We start from the raw sequence: 25,604 nt of genomic DNA, 5'->3' as shown, positions 1-25,604 counted from the left end.
GTTTCAACAGCGGTCTAATAAAAAGGTTCAAAATATGACACACAAATTGTGATCAACAAACAACTCTGCTGCAGAGTCGTCAAAATGTAACCACGTAAACTTCAGTAACTATCCTTAAAAGTAAGTCAAATTCCCCAAATAATATCGAAAATTAAATAAACAAGTTTTTACAAAAAGTGCTGAAAAAACAGTGCTCAAAAATACTTATAAAAACATTTTGATAAAACCAATAAAGTGCAACTTAAGAATTAGTGCATTGTCTGCAAAGTATGATCGGCATCCGTTTTGTTGTAGTTGTATCACTAATATGTGAAACCAATGAACACATTCATATTTTCTTTGTTGAAGATAAAAGTATCTCAATGCTTTATCTTTTAAGAAAGTCAGGTAACCTTTATGTTAATGCATTGGAGGTGAGGATGGTTCGATAAAAGCGAGACTTCGGGCAAATGCTTCCACATTTATTTTATGTTCGTTATTTTTTGTTTAACAACTCTGTTACCACTCTAGACCCTCTCAGAAAAATGCAAAAAAGAATAATAAGAATAATCACAAAAAGCGATTATAGAGCCCATACCAGTCCATTATTTTTTAAAATGAATATCTTAAAGCTGGAAGACATATGTACACTGGAAGTAAAAAAACACATGTTCAGAGTCTGCATGAACTTGTACCCTTCTGCCTACTGTGCATTGTTCACAAGTTCTTCACTCATCCACAACCATAACACTAGATATCAAGCAAACAATAATTATTTTGTTAAACGCACTAATACAGAATTTGGCAAAAAATCCATACAAGTATTTGGACCAGTGGTGTGGTCAGAGGTTCCAAGCAATCTCAAAAAGTTATCTTTTTATGATTTCAAAAAACATAGCAAAGCATCAGCCTTGCAAAGTTATGATACTTGATAAGTGGGTCTTCATTTGGCCTAAGCTCTTACATTCAACAATGTCTATTGTCATGGTGTCCAGTGTCCACTGATTTTCATAATTACTATTTGTTGGAAAATCTCGCACACAATTTTATGAAGCTGACAATTAATTGTAAGCTACTAGTCGAAGTATTAGTCTTGTTTGTGTTTTCTTTTTTGATTGTAACTAATTTGGTTAAATTGTTGATTAGTTTCATAACTCAAATTATTCTTTCCAGGGTGGCAACTGACTAGTTGACCGTATGGTCGTTTCGTTGTCTCCCTATCAATAACAAAACCTCAACATTGTATGTATTATTGTTTTATGTCACTTTTGTGTTTTGTTTTTTGATAAATAAACGATTGATTGATTGATTGATTGATTGATTGTTACCGAGTCAGAGAAAATCTATCAATTTTTCTGAAATTCGGTTGTGTTCTTCTCTTCGTATGCTGTTGCTGAATATGGTTAAAAGTTTGGATCATACAAAACTTTTGGTACCGAAAAAAGTGTGAAACACTGGAACAAACTTGTAGAAAAAAAGAATAAAGAACATGACCATGAAAATTTAATCACTCGTATTTTACATTATTTCAACTTCTGCAGACATTGAATTAATGTAAAAAACGGCTGATTTGCTGTCTGGCATGTTTCATAGACAGATAGTTACTTTCTTAAAGATTTGTGACGTATGTTGAGATGTGTCATGAGACATTGACTTATGTTTTTGTTATGGATTCCATGGTCTTGGTATTAAAACGTGCTTTAAATCATGCAAAGGTTTTCTTTTTTACTTATCAAGAGAATGGAAATACAGGAAATGCCGAAGTGACAGACCACCTTTTATAAACCATGCTACTTAAAAGGGCTGAGATACGTTGTTCTAGCAACTTGCTAGACACAAAAAACTAGTTAGTTACAAGCTGAGAATCAGTCATTTTTTGAAATTGTGCATCACCAGAAAGATATGCATCAATTGGTCAGTACACAGCACCACAGCATATTATGAATCAGCATGCATTAGTTAACCGAATAGCCATTCGTATGGCGCAAGTACCCAGTCATTTTTTGACTCCATAACCACGTTTCGGGGAAGTAACTCCTCACAGTAAATGCAGGAACAGATCCTTTCCTGACTATTTCTGGTCGATCATTTTCGGCCATTTCAAACATCACAGGCCCATCGTCATAGTACAGCACTGCTGTGTCTAAAGAAAGCACATACGATTGTGGTTTCGTTTCTTACGTTTCTAAGTCCGTGTTGTGTTTCCTGACAACAAAACTTACAAATCGACTACAGCAGAATCACTTAAATTGAAGATTCAACGACGAGCAAATTGTTCGGTTTACAATAATTTTATAGTCATTTTTATTTCCTAAAACTCGAAGACTTCACGCTTTCTATGAAGTAATAATAAAATATCTGTCTTTGTCACACTTTCTCACTGACATATGTCCAAGAATTAACAATTTGAAGTGGAGATAAATGGCAAGGCAGCCAATCTTCAGACCTTCTTTCAAACATATCAATATGTGCTATGTCTTCAGCGTGCACTCTACAGTTATAGAACCAGACTAAATCCGTCATTTTTACATTGCTTTAACGTCTGCAGACGATTTAACGTCTTAAATGCCATACCCTCCTGCCATTTAACAAATGTGCACATCAAACGGCGATGCTGCTATGAACAACCATGGAATTATGACCATTGTGAAGTGGTAACAAAATACTGAAGACATTTTATTAAATACCAAAGCAATATGATGCTGTACTAGTGAAAAAAGTCATTCCATGTCAGCAGCAGTGGCCGAGCGGTTAGCGCGTTGGGCTTGCAGTCGAGAGCCTGCATGTTCTAGCCACCCGCACTTGCTGTTGTTCCTCTGGGCAAGAAACTTTACGATAATTGATTCTACCCAGTGATCGATTTCGAGTAATGGGTAGTACCAAATTTAAGTCATAAGTAGAGTAGACAACCGGAAACAGACATTGCTGTCGGCTGCAGCGTGGGTCAGGTGTACGTCGGAAGGCGCACACCGATGCATAGCGCTCAAGTCCGCTTTCCCGCAATGCAAGATAAAGATATGAAAAAACAAACAAACAAAAACAAACAAGTGAAAACAAGCGAATATGCAATTTTTTCAATTTGTTATTCGCAATAAAAATGTAATATCTTTTCAAAGCCCTCTATTTGCATTATTGAGTAAAAGCAATCCACAAAATACTAGTGCCTAGATATATTAATCCATTGGAAAGCAGTGTTTACTGTTCATTCCAGCAAGAACGTTGATATGTATAAAAATTATAACAAAAGAAATGCATTCAGTCTATCAAACAAGGGTGCTTGATGAAATGACCTAAACGTTGCTGATATAAGCAAGTGCACCAAGCTTGACAAGCAGAGTGACGGGTCGGATGGGATTATGAACATGCCTTTTTACCGTGTGATAGCTGCATTCCACAGCCAAGTCTCGGGGAAAAAGTTTCGTGGTTTTGAAACAGCTGCACTACCAGGTTTTGTAGTGCCAGGCAACCTGCGGTCACTGTCTGAATTGAAATCCACCAGAATATGTTGGTAATCATAATCAATTAGAACATGGTAATCTTCAGCTGTAACGAAGAAAGGCTTGCTTGATTATCCAATTGATATTTATGTTGTTTGTTGAACAATTTGGATTCCTTCCCATAACGTTGAGAGCTCTTGAATTGCGATCAACTGCCGTTTTTTTTTATTTTTTTGAAGGAGTCCTCGTCGTTGTCTGAACGCAACTCGCTATACAATTCAATTAGCCCGTAGGGTAGCGGGCTTATCCCCGATACCTAGAACCGAAGAAAAATCTCTTCTGCATCACTTGCTCTCATTGGGTCCACACAAACTGTAGTGGGATAAAAAGCTCACTCAGATCAGACACACAATCAGGGGTGTTTGGTTTAATTCAAACAATAAAAATCAAAAAGATCAGTCAAAAAAATCATTGAGATTTTTTAAGCATATAGAGGCATAGATGGAGGCAAAAGGCTATTTGAATGAGATTGATGCAGCTACAGAATTTTGCTGGGAACATTAGTCTCAACATTTTATGAGAAGTCCTTATCTGTCGTACTAAAATGGGCCGTTTAACCATTCATTTTTCAAGAAGATGTGCTCAAAACGTTGATTTTCAAGAAACGTTGATAAACAAGGAATTAGGATATACAGCACAAAAAAAATTGTGTGCCCATATGTTCTTCCTTCTCAACAGAATAACTGCCCCCGTCTGCTGGTTTGTTCGACGGGGACAGGACTCCACAATGCCACATACCCTACTGCTATTAACAAAAGTGTGCTTCAAACAGCGATGGCTGCTATGAACAATCATAGAATTATTACCATTGTAAAGTAGTGTAAAAGTGCTGAAGACATTATATTAAATACCAAAATCAACATGATGCTGTATTGGCTAAAACAGTCATTCTATGAACAAGTGAAAAAGAGTATGCAATTTTTTTCGACATGTTACTTGCAATAAAAATGTAATATCGTTTAAAGTCCTTACCTTGGATTATTGAGAAAAAGTAATCCACAAAATAAGAGATGTAATTCATTTGGAAAGTTGGGTTACTATTAGCAGCAAGTACGTTGATATGTGTAAACATTGTAGCAAAAAAATGCATTCAGTCTATCAAACAAGGGTGCTTGATGAAATGACCTAAAAGTCGTTGATATAAGCAAATGCACCAAGCTTGACAAGCAGAGTGACGGTTCGGGTGGGATTATAAACATGCCTTTTTACCGTGTGATAGCTGCATTCCACAGCCAAGTCTCGGGGAAAAATTTTCGCGGTTTTGAAACAGCTGCACTAATAGATTTGGTAGTGCCAGGCAACGTGCTGTTACCGCCCGAACGGATATACGCATAATCGTCTTGATAGTCATAAGCATAATATAGAACTTCGTAATAGTTGTCAACTGCAACATATAAGGCTTGTTTAATTTTACAATCGCTATTGTTGTTGTTTAGCACCCAAGGCGCCTGACATGCTAGACAGCTCTCCGAAGGATTGACTCAGTTGCGCATAATACCTCTCCATCACCAGTGCTGGCCACTGAAGCCAAAGACGTCCTGCTTCATTGCATAGCCGACGTTGATCTTTGCTCTTCGTCAGGTGTAGCCATCTTCTTAGGATGTGGGTGGTGACCGCCCAGACAGCAAATCAATCCTTTTTAGATTGATTCAACGTTTGTAGACGTTGAATCAACGTACAAAACAATTAATTTGCTGTTAGGGCGGATAGAAAACAGATGATTGCTGATGTTTGGGAAGCCGGATTTAATCAGAAGAGACTCGGTCTGTTGCTTCCATTCCATACTTTCCTCCATCAGCTTTCGAGAGAAAGAAACTGACCACCCTACTCTCCTTAGCGCCGAAGGCTTAGTAAGATGAGAACCTTGTCTTCTCATATCAGATACTTGAATCAAGTATGAGACCACCTTTACCTTACAAAACTTCCAATCTGAATTCAATCAAAACTTTAAAAACATAAAACGACATATTGATAAACAGGAAGCTCGTTCACAAAACCAATGAGAATAGTGATGAGAACACAATGCAAAAGTTTAATTTTGTTATTTCAAAAACACTTTCATCGGTTTCATTTGTATTTTGATCATGCACGATTGGATGTGGCTGATTCCAAAGTTAACTTCGGACTTCACAAGTTCGAGGTTTCAAACTTCAGTAGCAAAGCATGATCGAATTATTTAAGTATCAAAAAGTGTGAAGTGAGTGCACAAAACACGTCTCTCAACTATTTTGTCAAATTCTTCCAAGACATCACTCGGCTTTGACGTTTAGCCAACGTATTCACACGACACATAAGCTCCAAAATCACAGCTTGTGTGATCACTGAGCATACCATCCACCAGTGCAGTGCACCAGACACGACTTTCAACAGACAAGATTTACATTCAACCATGAATGCAGACTGTTGCATGCACAGTAATCTGATACTCTTGAAAATACTTTTATCTAAACCGTAACGTTCCAAAATGATTTCAATTTAACAGCAGCAGAGCATCATAGATAACCTCCATAGCAGAATCAAGCAATGTTCTGACATAGTCAATATTTTAAGTTAAGAAATTTTAGTTCAAAAACTCAGCAGCTTGTGCAAGACTTGATCATGTTGTAAAAGTATTACTACTACTTCAGATTTCGTTTCAAAAATCAAGAAAATAATAATGTAAATACATAAGAGGTAAGTTTTCCAAAAAAAAATGTTACTAATTGACTGAATCTTAATCAAACTATGATAATCCTAAATTAAACACTTCGAAAAGTTGCAATCAAATGAATGGGAAATCCATAAAGTAACCTACCATTGTTAGTTGATTTTGAATCTTTATTCTCAGACTAACTTAGCCTCTGATAGGTTATCCTTTGCAATCTCGCACACTTGTAGCGATTTTGAACCACCGACGCAGGTCCGTTTACCGAGATAGCCAGATGTACCTTTTCAAATGTTTAAGTGATATTGTCTATGAATTATTCCATTTAATAGGTGCCGCTGAATAGAAGATAGTTCTTGAAATGTGTTGCTCAACCGCACACCACGCCAACCAAACCAGCGCCATTTGATGTTGAGGTTTCTTCATGCACTGAGTCGCACGCTTCACCAACTCAGCTGTACTTCACAGCAAATCAAGCGCGATCCACTTGTAAACATCAATAGCAACGAGTGCTACTTCAAAACGAAGATATGTTTCAAAATTAAAAATGTTTCCATACCTATGGCGGGACCCGAATAAAGTAGCGCATCAGTGAGACAGATCATGCCGGCTTTCTGGAAAACAAAGTTTTATTTGTAAGAAATTATATTCAACGACTGGAATCGCTGAAACTTAAGTCGTTGCGAGAATATTAGTCACTGGAGTAAAAAGGCCTACGGAAGGTCTTAGTTCTTTCAACCACTGACATGGGCTGTTGGGCCCGGTCACCGAAATTGACAGTTATAAAATGTTGCATCCAGTAATGAATCCACTCTCTTATTATACGCTACTGAATGCAATACTGACGTTGATTATTTTGAATCTATCCTCGGACTGTTATTTTAAAAAGTGTGGAAGAACTAGTTGTTGATTTTGACGAGAACACACGAAAAAGGTTAAGAGCCAATGAACTAGCCTGCAACTTATGACAAGAATTACCTCGAAAACTTCGGTCGCATCTTTGGCACCAGAAGGTCTTGGATAGTACCACCACCATCTATTGTGGTCGCTTGCGTCATCATCGGACGTTGAGTACCGGTCAAGGTCTCTGACAATCTATGACGACATAATCAAAGCGAGGTCACGTGATGTGATTATACAATGGGTGATATTCATCCGCAGTATTATATTAAATGCCAGTTACTGAAATGCAACAATAAACCGAAAATTAATATCCAGTGGAAAGAAAAAACGAACAATAAACGATGTAGCAAACAAAACAGCTATTTTTGTGAAACATACTTGCTACAAGGTAGACATAGCGATAACGGCTCAGGTGAAATACGAAATAATGTTTTAGCAAATTCACGTATTTATTTCTCCTAGACAAACATTTACAATCAGTTTTTTGTGGTTGAGGTTAGCCAGCCACCAACTACACTTGACATACGTGCATTGTTAAGTCACACTGGGCTGCATCTATGACGACACAAAGAGACGATGCTTACTCTCTCCTCCGATATGTCGTTGCCCGACTTGAGAAGAAGGACGCTTTGGTCGATGGCGCGTGCTCCTACATAGGCACCGGGGCCGTTGGTCCGAACGCTTATACTCACATCGGTTCCTGCGTCCACAGTTGAGGCCGAACTGCTGATGGTGACCTGAAGGGATATAAGTCTAGTCACTAACAAAGCCCATTAGCCCATGTATGGAAGTACGTCGTTTAAAAAGCGAGACAAACCATGAATGAAGTTCGCATGGGATTCAAACAGAGTGTGTGCAAAAAGCTACGCACCACGGTGATGTAAGACAAACTAGCGGCTTTAAGTTTTTAACTTGAGTTTGCTTTAGATGTGAAACTAGGAAACCGAAAGGAGTAAAGATTTGCTTCAAGATGCGAAAAACTGAATCACTTGCTACACACAATGCAAAGATAATGTATGAAATCACTAAAATCAACGATCGATCACTGCAAAGATTTCATGGATGGTATTATACGACCTATTGTTGGTGTTGTTATTGTTGGAAATAAAGTTTTTCTTTCTATCAATCGTTTGCACTTTTGTTTACTCACAGTACGTGATGTAAACATTAAAACAGGACGCGGCTACAAGTCTTGCACCAAAGCGCCACATGCGGAATGTAACTTTATGGATTTTAAACACGAGATGGCGTATGATAGCAAAAATAAAAACGTTGGTTGCAACTGACTGTTCGCCACATAAACAACAAAATAAGATGTTGCTTTAAATGTTAACAATTGCATGAGACTGTTCACCAGGTATTAAATTCAATAACATGATACGTTCTTCCGATCGGAATAAATGCGGATTATCACCTGGAACATTTTGCGGCAGTTTAGTTTACACCAGAAGAACATCTTCTGTCATTTAGATAAATTGACGAAGCAAAAATCCAAGTCCTGCTAACCTGATCTTCCAGCGAGAGTGTGACAGTGATCTGGACGTAGTCTGCGACTATTTCCCCATCTGGGCGAACATATGAAGCGAGCACTTGCACGTCTGGTACCATGCTATGCGTTACCGGGAACGTATAGTCGTGATCCGTTCCTTCAGTACCGGAATACGTCACATTGAGGAGAATTTCTCCTTTCCCGATGATCTACGTGGTAACAAACATATGAAAAAAAATCATTCTTATTCCTGGGTCCGTTTTGGGACCGCGGAGAAGGGTCAAATACACTCGATTCTGATACTTTTCCAAGAATAACTCCGGCCACGGTCCGACAATGCTAAAACCTTTTAATTCTCGTAGCCCCGTTGACAGCATACAGTGTGATGTTATTGCAAATGAAACTATTCGCTCTTCTAGTAAGTTAAAACGAGACAGTTTAAAGATATGTTTACAGCGATAACAATGAGTGCCTTTTTTAGTTTCTTTAACCACGAAAAACCGAATTCTTCAACAACATCCACAACTGACAAGCACATGACAATTGACAAGCCAAGTAAATCAACTCTCTCTAACATTGATTTAACATCTAAACACGGGTTTAATAGGGACCTCGTATTAAATACTTTACACAATGAGAGCATGGCACTAGTCCCTCCATAATTCACAAGTTTTACTACTTGATACTGATAGTAAATTATTCAAATGACTTAGAGTTGAAAACGCTCAGATTGACGAAAATTCCAATGTTTTATAAGCTCTGCAAGCAATGCTTGACCTACCAGTATTCCAAAACTGCTGACAGGCTCCGTTGTCTTCACATTAACTGATGCGGAGTTACCAGGGGAGACGCTGTTGTCCCTGGTTGAGACTTGGAGGTAGGAATCGGAGGGGGACTGAGCTCGTTTCGCTTCGAACCGGTTGTCATAGCGACTGAAGGTCGCGGTTTTGTTCGTGTATGGCTGCAAAGAAAATTTGCAACAAATTAACAAAAAAACAAGCACACGTTAAAAATGTGTGATACAAACCGATCTTAGGAGCAATAGTAGGCCTACTACTCAATGGAAAAAATGCGAAAAATATATATGACAAGTAAATAAAACAGCCAGGTGCGAAAATTTGTAAAATTTATTGATAAAGCTTTCGCCGTCGTGAAGGCGGTTTCGTCGATGTCTGGAAAAGCACAAACAAAGAAATACATTCATGTGTAAAGCCTATATAGTTGGATAAAGTCTAAAATATAGCTGTAACTCATTCTCAGAGGTAGCAAAACGAGTGGTAATATTATTTTGTTTGCTGTTGCTTATCATATTAGTAGTAATACAAACTTGGTCATGCTTGAAAAGGTTCATGTTTGGTTTCATATGAAGTGGAAAGTTGAAAAGATGACAAAAGAAGCTAAGTTCGTCGGTGAGCACTGGTTTTGCTCAAAATCAAAAGCGTCATAGCTACACTACTTTATTACCAAGCCATTTAGGCGTTGCTACATTGTCATGGTTGGTTGAAGCGTCAGTGAAGCATGAAAACTATTCGTATTTCATGTTTTTACTTTTATGTTGCATCGGGCGTCTTTTACAGTAAATATTTTTTACAAACATCCAAACTTTTGATTGTAACGTAGAAGCTTTGTACTTGCTTTTTATTCTATTAAACGTAAATTAAACATATTTATAAATCTTTATTATCTTGATTAATACCAATCAGGCCACATTAGCTTTTCAACATCCTCGATTGGCGCAAAATCATGATTAAGTTCAAGTATAAATGGTTAAAAAATGTCATCAATGTCATCTTTTTACCGTCATTTTCAGGATGTTGAAACCATCCGCCTTGGCGTCGAGACTCATTTTAACAATGCCATTTGGCGGGATGTCGAACAGAAGAGTCTCCGTCCGGGATGAGTATCTCCACTCAGGAGGAGCTGTTGTTTCTTCCGGGAACTGATAACCACGCGGATATCTGGGGAGGAATTCAACATCAATCTCAGGATCTAAGACCGTTTTTGTCCCGTGTGGTACTCGATTTCGGACGTTTCTGTCCTGAAGCGCTTTGCGCTGACGCTAATTACTTTGTACGCATACTTTGTTTGCCACAGTTGAGTTCTGTCTTGCGTATTGAGCTGCAGTTGCTTTGTTTTGCAAACGGCTTCAACTAAGTACAAATAGTGGTAGAAAAACAATCATGAACCAGAATAGGAGTAATACCACAACACAAGTTCACAGTTGTATAAACATGCGCAATGTTGGTTTGGAGAAAAAATCCCATACGATAATGCCCAATAGGAAACCGGCTAACCCCTGTACTGGTGGGAAAACTACCCAAAAGCGACATTTCGCACCAAATGCTACCGGTACTGGAGAATTGTTGATGTAGCTAATAACCGATGAAAATAACACATATATACCAGAAGACTATCAGGTTGTCGTAAGACACTTTGTTTCGTCACATTCAAAGTGACATCAATAAGTAGATGGTATCTGAAAAAAGGTCACTCACTCATACAGCAGATCCACAACAAGATTATTGTTGAGCCTGTCTTTATCCATTAACCGATTTCCGTCAAACTCACTAACTTGAATCTAAAACAGCAATTTCCACAATTAGAAACTATGAAAGGTGTCAAAATGTGTTGCTACAAGGGAAGCCGGTTGCGGCAAAAGTTGATGTCACATTTTGACAAAATCGAGTTAAGTGCACATTAGTAGTCAGAAAAAGCAAAAAGAATGATCGGCCAGAGTTTCCAGTTGAAATTCATTCGACTTCCACCAAAACAAGGCAGCCCTTTTTTTCTAAAGTCGAATTGTTTTGAGGAAAAAATTGATATGTAGGCAGGATTGCTGCCAAAAGAACTAATATGAGTGGGTCCACCAAGACAAAGAACAAGCATACTATTAGATTTTTGGATGTCTGCAGGGAGCAAAGAATCCCTACGGGATATTTTGCAATGAGCTAATCAAAGCTATTGCGCTTTTGATTTTTAACACTGACAATTATCAAAACAAAAATTAATATGAATAAAAATGATCACAGCTTGTCACCCCCTTTTTTCAATCTATAATAGACGTGACCAATACACTGACTACTTGTGACGTAATAGTTACTTTTCGGTCGTTTAAAATTTAAATCGGTTACAACTAGAGATGTAAATGCAAAAAAAACGAACCGTTTTTTTTAAAAAAAAACGTGTTTTTTTTCAAAAAAAACTTGAGCCAAAAAAAACACTCGTTTTTTTGTTTTTTTTGTTTTTTTTCATATTTTTCTGGAAAAGTTGCAATTTTTTTGCAATTTACAGCTTAGTTTCATTATAGTGCTCTTGAAAAACATTAAATTACTAAAAATAGTTTTATTGGTGTGCTGAAATTCCTAAGTGTTTGTGTTTTGCAGCATATGTTCTTGCATAGTCCTATGAGGACCTATGTTGTTTCGCTTTCTTCTTCATTCTCTGGCATGTTTGTGGTAGTAGACCTGACAAACATTGAATTAATGAAATTTGATACATGACATAATGTAGATGAGTTAATTTCTTTTTCCTTTTATGGAAGTTAGCCTATGATGTTAGTATACTGCAGTGACGTTCGGTGGCTTAAACCATTGGGAAAGCAACTTGGAAATATGTTGCAGCAAAGTAGTAGGCACGAGGGGCGTAACCGTCGGGCGAAGCCCGAAGGCGTGTTGCCGAAGGCAACACTTCCAGCGGGGGGTCTGGGGGGCCTCCCCCAGAAATTTTTGAAAAACACTTCCAATTTGGTGCGCTCTGAGAGCATTTCCAAAACAAAATCTTCGGACTTTCCCAGTCCGAGGATAAAGATTCAATCAATCAATCAAACTGGGACTAGTTTAGAATGTTGGCTGCTTTTTTAGACTGAGCACAAAAACTTATTGTCAATGTCATCTGTAAGCATTTACGACATGCATTGGACTGGTGCACTAGTAAAGAGCAAATAATTAGCCTATAAATTAAGCTAGTCCATTCTTGAAGAACACAAGTATGTTTGCTCTGAACTTGTGATGTCAGTCTATTGACCCAAAGAATTTAAAAAACACTTGTGCTGTTTCAGTACTGGTTGGTTAATGTACCCTTTGGAATTGCATGTCTTATTGTAGAATCTATGTTTTTTTTGGTAAGAGAACCAGCTTTATTTTCAGCGTACTCAGTAGCCTATAGTTACAAGCCCGAAAATCACTCATGCGTAGAGGCTGTATTCCTTTCGCCTGAAACCAAAAGCAGCCACTATGAGATACGCATGACGTCACTGGGAAAGCAACTTTAACCACAACACCAGATAACACATCTGATTGGCTAAGCAGCTGGTGTCGTTTTGCAAAACGATTGAGGATTGGATAAAACGAAGGCGTTTTTCAATGTAGGGTAAGCAACTTTGAAAGTTGATTTCCCTGGAGCTTCAGTGATGGTTTCTGACAAAAGCGTTTGCGTTAATTGGCATTTATAGGCAAGAAATGCGGTTTGATGAGGACTTAGACTATTCACAAGCGTTACGAGTAATTCTAGTCACGAACACAGTAATTTTCAAGTTAAAATAGACTTGATAAAAATAATAAGAAGTTAAACCTAGAATTCAGTCATTATATTTTGCATAGTTTTCGCTCAGGTAAGCACTGCTTTCCTTGCTTTCCCTCACCGATCGTCACTGGTATACTGTGGTACTGGTTATTCTTGTACACACTCAATGGGTTGACGAAATTTTGACAAAACAAGGTGGCAGTATTCAGTACACACATTTACCTTGTTTGTGGACGTGATAATTTACTAATGCAAGCTATTGCCAATAGCTTGTTTAAACATGTTTTGTAACTGATAGCTTGCCAACGATGTATATGCTTTATAAATGTTGAAACAGAAGTATTCTTTTTGTGTGTTGTAAGATCTTGGATTGGACACTTCGTCATTGATGCTTCTTGCAGATTATTTGGGACATATAATGCAAGAGACCTTATCACTGATATTTTTAGCTGTCAAAAGTTAGTGCATTTGTCAGAAAAGGTTTAGGTTAATGTTCCTTTCAAATGCCCACCACCCATGTTGACTATTGCTAGTAGCCTAACTACCATTCTACCAACCTTGAATGAAGAAATTTTTCCTTTAAAGTGGAGTTTTTCAGCACTGCTCAGTGCTCAGTGTTCACATAGTGAATAAATGCTTTATAATGCTTTTCCTGACAAGAATAAAGTTTTACCCATATTCCCACAATGCAGGATAAAGATACAAAACAAACATCAAAGATGAAAACTTATTTTATTTGAGAACTAGGCCTACTGTTTTTTGAGATAAAAAGAAATTGACCTCTTGTCGTTACGCACCAATAAAACCATGATGCAAACTTTAATTTTTTTTATTGGGCAGAGGAAAGATTGACGAAAAGTTAGGCAAAAACAAAAAAAGTGCTAAAGTCTCAAAGTTCTGCAAACTAGTTCAAATTGGATGGATTAAGTGCAACCAATAACCATACTTCTTTTAAACATGTCTATGACAGCACAATGGTGTGATTAAGGGAAAACAAACATGACTATGACGTCACAAAGGATTATTGAATCTCTTCAGCGAAAATAAAAAAACATCAAAACGTTTCCATCTTTCACTACATTTAAATGTGATTTGGGCTAAAAGTTGGGACTTTAGCACTACACTGCTTTTGCCAAACTTGTCATCAATCTTTCTTCTACCCAATTATTTTTTTTTTAATTTACGCACCATGGTTTTATTGGTGCGTAACGACAAGAGGTTAATTTCTTTTTAGCTCAAAAAGTAGTAGCCAAAACTTGTTTTAATATTCATAAACAGATAGTCCACCCCATAAAACATGGGGGTAGAGCTAAAACTTATGTAAATATGTTAAGCGGTTCTTGAGATATGGCCGTTTTTCTATTGCTCCTTATCTATAAAGCCACTTAGTGGCTAAGGTTATTTCACTTATAACTCGAGAACCGCTTGTGTGATTTTCATCACGTTTGCACCAAATGCACATCAACTGGAACAATCTCTTGACGTTGTACTGGTAATGGTGTGGTGTGCTGGTGAAAAGTGCTTTTGTGAAGTAGAGAAACAGGACCCTGACCACCTGGTCCTAACGTAACATGCCCATTAACCAAAATCCCAGGTGGCTTCGAAACTGTACACGAGTGTGGTACTGCATTTAACAACTGGTTGAACCAAATTACAGACAATACTTGAGATGTGCCAACCATAGGACACTGTGTTACTATTTGAGACGATGAGAAACCTTTATGGCTCGTGTGTTGAGACTTGAGAGACATATTGTCTCATTTGAAAGATGTTATACGAGTTATGAGACTATTTTTTTGTTGAAAGAGACGCTATTGCAATGAGTTTACCCTTATTGCTGCATATTGTGACATTTAATAAAAAAATAGGTAAAAAAAACAAAAAAAACAAAAAAAACGAATAAAAAACAAAAAAAACGATAAAAAACAAAAAAAAACGAGCTCGTTTTTTTTAAAAACAAAAAAAACCGTTTTTTTACATCTCTAGTTACAACACTAGGCGAGGCGGCCTGCCTAAAAACAATCAACATTTCAAACTTAGCATGCGTGGCAATTAGCCAACGTAGCCTACTGTATTTAAAAAAAAGTCCAAAGTTGTGTGATGCTATTTTTTTAACGAACCTGTACTTTTTATTGATTCCAAGGAAGATGTTTTAAAAAAGATTTCATGTCAATTTTTTGCACAAAAACTCTTAGCTAGAAAGTTGATATGTGAAATTTTCGTGGAAAAGTTGATAAGTCACAAACTGGAAGAGAAAGTAGATAAGTCCACATTTTATTTGTAAATACCGAAAAACGACAGAACCTAGTAAGTTAACACTTACATAGGTAAAATGTATCAATAGCCCTTAACAAACCGAACCCACTTAACCTTAGTAAAATATTTTAATGTTTTAAATTTTTAGCATAGGTTTAAAAACCGTTTCCAAACCTCGTTTTCTCAAAATGCCAAAATGTGACTTATCCACTTTCGCCGTATACGGCTTCAAATAATTGTCGTTTTGTATTCATATGTATTGTCTTGACGTTTAACTGGTTGATCGAAATTAGTTTTAAGTATAAGGGTTTTATGGAAATATTACATACTTTTAACGCAGTGCAATATGCACCACCATTTTTTTGTCAAGGCAAGCTAAAGGAGTAAAGAAAAAAGACAAGTTTAATCTTTTGCATGAAGTCACAATGTGGTCCCATTTTTAAGTAAAACTATAATGTCAACACGTGAAGATACGTAGCTCAACTTTAGCGCTTGATCAATGACTTACATAGGCGGTGTAGGGGAGACCTGGCTTAACTGTATCCAGCTTGAAGATCGCTTCCACTTTGATGCTAGTTGGCTGAGCTTCTATTTCCTGGGTCTCATTGAAAGTGATCTGGGTTAGTTCTTCTGTGACCAGGCCAATAATCACAATGTCGGTCTTGTAATTACCTTCCCACTTCAGTGTACCTCGAACGTCCTCCATCGGGACAAACACTTCATAAGTACCATCAAAATTCTGGAATGCAAATCACACAGAACGTGCTTCATTGAGATTTTTACTAATAAATTTTGTTTTGAAAGTTTCGTTTTTTTTTCGGCAGAAGAACACTTGACACCCTTGAATACAACTTGAGCAGAATATTACAAAGTCAAAAATGTGTTACATTCACAAAACAGAAATGTACTGTAGTACACTGCATGCAGATTATTTATTAATGCAATTTGACGGTCGGTTTTACTCTTAGAGAAATCGCAACAAAGTTCTTATTCATTTTATACAACCCATAAATTGAAATAGTCGAATATTCGTCAGTGCAGTATCTTCATTCTTCAGGTTGTGCTTTTGACGGGTGTCGAACCAACACGAATTTACCACAAAGCAGGCACTAACCGGGTTAACAGAAGTTGTTTGTTCACATGATGTTACGAAGGAACTTCTTCAACATCGGATGACATTGAAGCGATAACTTAGATGGCAAATCAACCAATCGTTACATTGATTCAATGTCTGCAGACGTTATATCAATGTAAAAAGCGATTGATTTGTTGTCTGGGAAATTTGTACTTGCTGGCAGCCAACAAACAATATTCCTTTTCACATCTGTTCAACATCTGGTAACGTTAAATCGATGTAAAAATAAGTTTTGCTGTTTGGGCAAGAACTCATGTCCTTACCTTTGTCGAATAGGAAAGTGTCTGCTGTTTTCCTTCAGGGGAGATCAGATCGTAGGCTGGCCTACCGAAATAATGATAATTCGATCGACTTGAAATCAGAATCTGAGCCAAACCATCCACGGGCTTCCCAAAGGTATACCTGGGGGACAAGACAAAAATGGTTAAGAAACACCGACTGTGCTTTGAGCTTTAACAATTTTATCACTGGTAATATGTCCTTCACAGCAATAAATCCTAAACATGATAGGCCATTATCGACATAATGTCACAAAATATTGTTGTAATTCGTTGTAATGACTTGACTACTTTGGACAAACTTATATTCAAAACAGGTGAATTGAACCCTAACCACATCGAAACCACGATAAAAGAAATGTAGCGCTTCCTCACAGCCTTGGCGTAAACAACACGCATGATGAGGTCAGAGCAGTAATGCGAGGAACAACGACTTGTAAGCGGTAATCACGTTGTACAAAAATGTTGAATGATTATGGCGTGCACAAAACTGGCGAATGAAAACAGAAATCAGTCTCCAACGATAACATTGAAGATCATATTTTCAAAACTATTTTTTAAAACCCTTATGCCAGCCGACTGCGATTAAAAGAAATATCTATTTTTCTTGTTTTGGCATTGACCGAATTTGTTCATATCTTTGTTGCATTTCGATGTCTGTATGAGCAATCATGTGACATATAACATGGATGCATGTTACATAGACTTTACATCACAGGACGAGCAGCTCCGCTTTTGCGGCCACATTAAAAGGATCAATTGCCAACGACAAGTTTTTACGCCTCGCTACCAGCTTGCTTTCAACAAAAACTTTCAATTAATTAAAAAACAGTACTCATGCATTGCATAACCTGTAAAAAGTACAATAATTTGTAAATGAGAAAAAAACGGAATCCTTCTAGTTTGGCGGATAAGTCAAAAACGGATGAAAACCCCTAGTGGCATGCGCTATGAGATAGTGACTTACGTAGCAGCCAACTTGACATTGAAACCTTGCATTCCCGGGTGAATGTAGGTAGGAATATCAAGCTTCACTTCAAATTTCGGAAGCTTGTACACTTTCACAGTAACTGGGAGAGTTTCCAGGTAACCCTAAGACATAAGTTAAACTAATTATTATAAAATTATTGTCCGTGGAACTACTACCATACGCAAAAATCGTAAAAAAGATTTTACAAAATTGATTTTTAAGGTGCATTAAAATATTCTAATTAAGCTCAAGTGCCAAATAAGTTGTTGTTGTTGTTGTGAATTCTCCATATTTGGCAAGTTTTTATTCGAATAATTTGATGTGATTATTATTCCTCTTTTCCTTTGCCATCGCCATTACTAGTCACGCCAGCCAGACCAAGAGTCTAAACAATGCAAATTATTTGAGATGGTACATTTGCAGTTTATAAAGTGAAAATAAGGTTTTCCATGGAGAAAGCTTTACTTTTCACTTGGTTACTTGGGTTGGTGCATCAATCAGCAGTTGTATGCTTGTGTCCCGTAAGCTTTTGTACCTTTGTTGTTGATGTTATTTTTTCATGACGAGAGACAGCATCGTTTCTACATATGTTAGTTTCCAATCACGCAATCCTGGTTCAACTCCCGGCTTCAGCTGGTTGTGGAAAAACACCGCTCACCTCTACTCAAGGTGTAATAAATTGGGTGGGCGCAGTTGCTGAAGAAAAGGCGGCCGAGAGAAAGGAACTGGCCACCCTACTCTCGTTTGTGCCGTAGGCTTAGTACAGTACAAGAACCTCATCTTCTCATCCCCCGATGCTTAGATCAAGTATGGAACTCCCCTTTTACATATGTTGGTGGTATCGTCCTACTACATTTGTTTAAAACAATTTTAACGTTGCTTGCTGTCCTCAGTGGAGTGGCATCCGCTTCGACATCAAACCAGGTTTTTGAATCTGCTGTTGTGAACGATACCTTTGTTCCTAATGTGAGGTATGCGGACGATGCATAGCGTGCATTGCCTACGTTGTGACACTGCTGGCTTAACGTGGGTGTCTTATTGACGTATTTTTGGTGCCATTGTGTGGGAGATGTTAGCGTCTCGTGACGGCCCGGAGTGGCATGGCAGATTTCTGTAGTATTTGCAGTGCATGAAGATTCTTTTCTATCTAACTCAACCTCGCCTACTCTATGCCAAGATAGGGCTAGATCGGATAGTTAACAAAATATTTTAATCCTGTTTAAGCCATGAAACCTACTCAACAATACAACGTTAGGATTTCAGCACAGATGAAAAGTTTAAAATTCGCAATTTTTAGTGGCACCAACTATATTCAAACGTTATGCCCACTGTTGTATAAATGTAAATAATTACAAGGACAATCAAATAGATGTGGTAGTTAGATGAGTAATGATGCACAAAATTTAATTTATTCCTGTTTAATTAAACAAGTGCGTACGTGACTTGAGGAGGAAAGTAATTTTACAACAAAACAAACAGATAAAAGACAAATGAATGAAGTTGATTGTTCAAATAATGCAATAAACGGACATACATTATGAATTTAAATGTTTTCAGAAAAATCCTATGCCCTCATCAGGAAAATAATCTATATATACATCTAAAGAAAAGATAATTAAATAAGTGCAAAAGTTGTGAGAAACCGGAATGTAATGCTTTGAAACACTAGTAGGCCTACCAGTATTTCTCTCTAGTTTGGTTCAAATAAGCCTGGTCCTCATCTCAAAACATCGCAATCGACTTAGACTGCTACATTCTATAGACCACACTAATTACACACCTGGACTTTGTAGCCAATCTTCCATTCTCCTTCTATAGAATCTTTATTGAGGGGGAATTCCCCGCCAACAACCCCATGGGACAGGGGAACATTTTGCTCCAAAAGAACAATGTTGTCGTTTGGATCTTGAACTTGATAGGTGACATTCTCTTTCAAGGGTCTAAGATCAGGGGTCAAGCAAATAGCTCGAAATTTAACTGAAAACAAAAAAAGTTGGAAGTGGTTCCATTTCGAAATAAATTTGATATTTTTGATATTTAAATTATTGAATTTGATCACCTTTGGTTAACAAAAGAAACAGAAAAAGTATACAAAAGAACAGTTAAAATGTCTAGATTAAACAAACACTGAATTGAAACAGTAGCAACGAAAACAAATGTAGAAAAACATACGAAAAGCTATTTGCATTTTGTCAGCCCTGTCCAGCCTGTGTGTTCCCAGTCAGCAAATCAGTCGTTTTTACATTGAGTCTACAGACGTTGCGTCAACCATTGAGTCTACAGACGTTGCGTCAACCATTGAGTCTACAGACGTTGCGTCAACCATTGAGTCTACAGACGTTGCGTCAACTGACCTAAACACGGCTGGTTTTCTGGCTAAGTCGTGTTGTGTTGCACTGATACGAGATTGTCAACCACAGAGGAAACATTGCAATAACAAGCCACCGATCAGTGTTTTTCACTGGACAATTTAAAACGTCCAGTTAAACTTTAACCAATGAAGCATCAATTATAAATATTTAAGACGGCCAAGACTGTGATTGATCGTGAAAGGTCAGCAACAAACATCATTAAAGCTGAAAATTGAATGAGGCTGTTCACCAGGCGTTTAGTTAAATAACATGATGCGTTCTACTGGTGCAAATTAAAAGCTAAGTTATCACAAGATGTGCAAAGTGACAATCTGCTTTTATTCCGACATCAGACACGACTGACTTCTTCAGGGGGCTAAACCAGGTAGTGACTACCTGTCTAGCATGGCAAAACACAGCTCACCATGTTGCTGAAATCAGCTAAACATACAAAACATTACGAATTTTGTTTTCAACATTGGTGGCATGATCAATGATAATTTAATCACAGTTAGGTTTATGACAGCATAATGACTGACGCTGAGTTGCCATTGTGACACAGTAAAAGCAGCTGGTGGTATCAAGCAAAGTTATTATGCATTTCATTACCAGGTAGCCTACTATCGATTTGTGTCTTCCGTGTACAATATTAAATACTCTATTTCCGCAATCGACTTTCCGATTGATCGACTATGTTCCAAGGTCGAGGAATCACTACATTTGTACACAACTACGGCATCTTTTGATGTACAATTTCAATAAATATCTTTCAGTTTTCGCACAATCTTGTTAAGTATATCACCATCAAGGGCGGTCATTACACAAACCATGTTCAACGTTTTGGAGCCTACAAACCTGGCTAGGATTTTGGTCAACAGAGCATTGCATTTTTCATTAGATTACTTTTTCCCACATTTCGAGGTACTGCTTTGTACAACAGATAGAACTACTGTATAATGTATTGTATAATGCATATATGTATGCTTCATTTTCCAAACTGAGGTCGCTTAGAAATATTACTCGCTTGACATTTTACCGATATGACTAGCGAAACGCAATGCTCGCTGCTCTATAGTGATAGTTTTGTGCTGACGCCAAAAAGATAGCCCTTTCCAAACAGTGGTAAATATCCGACAAGCAATTGTGTCTTACTTGTATGGCCAGGCTTGTAGATAGCTTTATCAGTCTGAATGAAGATTGAGAAAGCTTTAGATGCAAATGTGAAGTCATCAGTAGAATTTCGGAAAACAACTTCATTAGAGACGGAGTCTTTTCCAGTGAGGTTCAATGTGAACTTTGTGGAGCCAGAATAACCAAGAGGCACCTAAAGACGAATATCATCACGTCACAGCATATAACTAATTACTAAAAAAGTACGATAACTTAAGGTTAGGATATGATAAGCATTATGTTAGAAAAATATAACGATCACAGTATTATACAATTAATCTTATGTAAAGTATTATATAGTACATCGAGCTTAGGTTACAAAAAGACAACAAAGACAAAAATATTGTACTAAACAGTACGATAGTGATGAGAATACAGAGGTCATAAACAAAGTACATTGGAATTGGAAAATGCAATCAGCACTTGACCTTATTGAGGATGTGAATGCATAGGAAGATGAAAAGTGAATAGGCTACAAACTTGATGGTTATAATTACACAATTAAATCAGTTGTAATCACCACTTACAGTGCCAAGTACAATTCTTTGACTTGAACCTGAAAAAAGTATGTATATATCATTATACATGTCTATATTATAATGTCTCATTTTTTATACGCTTTGAAATTAAAATGTCATTGCAAGCTGAGTAGTGAATAGTGCACTTATTTTATTGCACATATGTTTCTGACAGGAGACTACTATAATATAATACACTACCTAGCTATACAGTATACAATTCAATTTATTTGATTGAGGAAACTGTCTTATCCAGTATCCAAATAAATTCACAAGATATATGGTACCATTTCAAAACAGGTTGACAACTACCACAGTAGGCCATATGGTTGCTGTTATTGTGTATCATAATTAAATAGTGCATATCAACATGTTGCAAATAGTCATATAAAGCATAAAACACACTACACTATAGTTTTAATTTTAAGCTATAAAAGTAATTGTAGATGTGTTATATAAATATGATATATCAAACGCAGTAACCAACCTACCACTTTCAACAACAGAGACTTTTTTCATTTTAAAGACATCATCTTCAGACGAAATTCCTGATGTCACTTCAACAGGGTTGTCAGAGTTAAATATAGAAATTGTGTATGCAATTTCAAAACCAGGTCGTATATGCTTGGGTATATAGGCCGTGTAAGTACTGCAAAATATATAAATTATTATCATTATAGATCTTTATATATAATATGGATGAAATGCCAACTCAATAACTACCGGTAATCTCATTAATAAAGTCATTGTCGGATGACTTGTTTAGTTTTATTGATCTTAGAACAAAAACTTTTTTAACATGTAGAGATTGTAGGCTATGATGCAAACCTAAGTCTGAAGGAACATAATAAGTAATGACTGCATAGTGCATAAGTTTTAATACCGGTACTTCCAAAAACCAATCTTATGCCTTCATTTATATTTTGTTTATCAGTTAACAATACTCAGGCATAACTTACTTTTCTGAAGATGCCTGACTGCAGATTCCACCAAGAACAAACAAAGTGGTTAAAAACCACTTCATTTTGTATTATAATCTTTAACTTGCAAAAGCTTTAGAATATAAACAAAATTACAAAAGAGTGATAAAGATTTTTTCAAGGCTAATATTTGTCATTTTATAAATTGATACATAAACTCTACATAAACTGATATGTTTTTTTATTCATGAATATTTTCCCAAATAAATTGTCTTTTACTTGTGGTACCGTACAGCTAATGATATAGCCTATGTACCGGTATATACCACTCTAATACAAACTGTCAAAATATTTAAACCTATTCAACAATTTATTTTTTAACAGTTAAATAACTTGCAACATCTACAAGTCACCCACAGAAAGAACAAAGTGCACACACATATTGGTTTTTGTCCACTATTTCCTCAGAAAAAGGGTAATATAATGACAAGAGTGGTCAACCAAAGCTACATTGAACACACAATCTATAAGTCAATTGGCACTTAAGTGTTCTTCAATGTCTTAAAAGTTCCCAAATTTGTCAATTTCTTAGAAAAAGGACTTCTAAACTCTCAAAAGGAGTTAGAACTGCCCCCCAACTTTCTAGTAAGCTACTCAAAAGACTTTGAAATACTTCTCAACTTTTTGAAATACTTCTCTACTTCTCAACAACATTAAAAAATCAAAGAAAAAAAAACACATTGAAAAATATATCAGTAGTAACTTCCAAGCAACTATGTACCAACAGACTAGGCATATGGTACAGCAGGGATGTAGTGAATTGTGTATAGCCTACTAAGTAGGCTATATATCCCATGGCAAGGCATTAACTTTGCAGTAATTAAAGTGGGCTACATTTTTTGGTCAAACTCAAACCCAACCTTTAATGTAAAACAGCAGAATGAAATAATTATCATAATACGGTGTAGTAAAAAAATTAAAACACCTGGCTGACTGGCAACAAAGAAGTGAAATATTGCCGTTGGTACGGTATACCGTACTTGCCCCTTTCTCTGACCTCAATGACTAGTCGACTTCAGCAACACCTGACAACAATCTGTAGCTTGACAGACTAAAATATATTCTTACCGATTGGTTTAAACTTTAAAGGGACTTAGCTAAGGCTATTTTCTCAATCAAACCTGTTCAGTTTTATTTTATGTCCTGATCAGTGATCACCAAAGTATATACGGTACCGAATCTCTTTTTGTTTTGGTTCTTTTCAATTCAGGATGTTTGTTTCTATTTCAGTCATGCATGTCGACGTGTGTAAAAAAAAATAAAGTAAGCGTCAAAAATCAGAACTTGACGCTTTTGTTAGTACCAAACAGCAACAATTTGTAACCATATGGCCTTACATCTCAATTACAGCAAAAAATATTTGCATGATCACCGCACACTTCCGTAGCTCCTTTAACATTTTTTTTTTCGGTCGTTAGTTGCAGTTGTGCGAATTTTGGAACGAGAAATATCACGTTTTTTCGTCTTCAAAGTGCAGTGTAGGCCACAACATCCTGTCTCGGTTTAATGTCTTCTTCTTGCGTATGAGGCAGTAGCAGTCACGTTATTCCATCCAGTTAATCTACTGCAGGCATTGGACTATGCTGCTATCAAGCGTTGTAAAATCGCCATTTCCATTTCGAGGTACGGTACGAAAATGGGGCAGTGATGAATGATATGATGTCCAATCACGTGATTTCTAAATTGGAAAGCTCCTAATTTGAAATGAGTGCAGTTTTGAATGATAAAACATCATGAGTAGCCTAGGTATAAGCAGAGATGTACGTATACGCCGTAGACTTGCGGCGTAGACTTTTTGTTTGCGCTAACCGCTAACGCCTACGGCCACATTTTTTTGAATAGTTGTCGCTTGAGGCTACGCCGTAAAGTTTACGCGGTTTTTTAGCGCATAGCGTCAACGCATACTTTTTAATGTCTTTTTTTTGCTACAACACGCCAATACCTTCCAGCGCTGCAGTTGAAAGAATGTTTTCAATGGGCAAAGACATATTGAAACTAAAACGCAGCAAAATGTCATATGAACACTTTCAGATGCTTGTGTTTCTTCGTGGAAATTCAAAATAAAACTTGTTTATTTCGAGTGGTATATACCGTGAGAATGTTTGGCACCTAGCAAACAAAATGAGTTTACGCTATAGTGTATGCGCTAACGCTGACGCCGCCAATTTTTTTTACAAGTTACGTTGACGCATACGGCGTATGGTTTTTCGAACGTTTGCGTTTACGCTGACGGCGTCAATATTTTTTGTATGCGCATACATCACTGGGTATAAGTGGAAGCTGACAGTACTCTCGGAGTATTGCAATTTCATTACAGTAGGCTACGTTGGTAACTAGATTTCTACGTCTGCAATGAATCAAAAATAATTGGCCTATAACGAACTTTACGTAAGTTGGCTGGAAGAAAAGTGAATAACAGTTTTGAACGAGCTTTCTACTGCAGTAATTTCATTCATTTGTGGCCTACCATGTGGATAAGTGGATTTAATCGTGAACACGGTTTGCAGGCGACCAATGCCTACGTCTCGCTACAAAATGGTATACAGCAGGGGTGTGCAACCTTTATTACAGGAGGGTCAGATATAAATAACTGGGTGATACATCTCGCATAGGGGAAGGTGGGGTTAGTTGAGTCATGTTTCAGATTTTTCCTTATATTTTTTTACCTATTGTAGATACACCTATGAAACTCTAAGTGAAACAAAGGTAATGAAGTATGCTTGCTACTATCCATTTATCAAAATGCTATATCATGTTTAATTGCCATTTTTATTACCTCAAACATAGAGCACCGTTTGACTCAACCAACCCCGCAGGCAGGGTTAGTTGAGTCAGTGGATGGGGTTAGTTGAGGCGCAATAGCATTCATGAGATGCATAACTTTTTGGGTCTATATTGGGCACCGCACCCATC

At 37.1% G+C, this 25,604-nt stretch overlaps 1 protein-coding gene across 4 annotated transcripts in view; it reads right to left on the bottom strand.

Annotated features, from left to right (window-relative positions):
• LOC145771390 (CD109 antigen-like) overlaps positions 1-22,766 on the bottom strand; it is a 55,234-nt gene extending 32,468 nt beyond the window's left edge. For 3 of the 4 annotated variants that reach the window (XM_082583150.1, XM_082583151.1, XM_082583148.1), the window contains exons 1-15: positions 22,671-22,766; positions 22,203-22,360; positions 21,721-21,749; positions 21,176-21,347; positions 19,453-19,649; positions 17,670-17,794; positions 16,688-16,826; positions 15,798-16,028; positions 11,008-11,090; positions 10,311-10,470; positions 9,294-9,473; positions 8,530-8,721; positions 7,608-7,760; positions 7,099-7,215; positions 6,680-6,734 (exon numbers count right to left, since the gene is read on the bottom strand). In XM_082583150.1, the coding sequence (XP_082439276.1) occupies positions 6,680-6,734; positions 7,099-7,215; positions 7,608-7,760; positions 8,530-8,721; positions 9,294-9,473; positions 10,311-10,470; positions 11,008-11,090; positions 15,798-16,028; positions 16,688-16,826; positions 17,670-17,794; positions 19,453-19,649; positions 21,176-21,347; positions 21,721-21,749; positions 22,203-22,360; positions 22,671-22,735 (2,056 nt within the window). In that variant the 5' untranslated portion in view covers positions 22,736-22,766. Of the gene's footprint in view, positions 1-1,971; positions 2,123-6,679; positions 6,735-7,098; positions 7,216-7,607; positions 7,761-8,529; positions 8,722-9,293; positions 9,474-10,310; positions 10,471-11,007; positions 11,091-15,797; positions 16,029-16,687; positions 16,827-17,669; positions 17,795-19,452; positions 19,650-21,175; positions 21,348-21,720; positions 21,750-22,202; positions 22,361-22,670 lie in introns of all 4 variants that reach the window. The other variant, XM_082583149.1, reaches the window with a different exon arrangement.
• Between the last annotated feature and the right edge of the window lie 2,838 nt (positions 22,767-25,604).

This window comes from Aplidium turbinatum, chromosome 5 (assembly GCF_918807975.1).
Source record: "Aplidium turbinatum chromosome 5, kaAplTurb1.1, whole genome shotgun sequence".
Taxonomy (NCBI): Eukaryota; Metazoa; Chordata; class Ascidiacea; order Aplousobranchia; family Polyclinidae; genus Aplidium; species Aplidium turbinatum.
The sequence above is the reverse complement of the archived record's forward strand: the minus strand, read 5'-3'. Positions and strand labels throughout refer to the sequence as shown.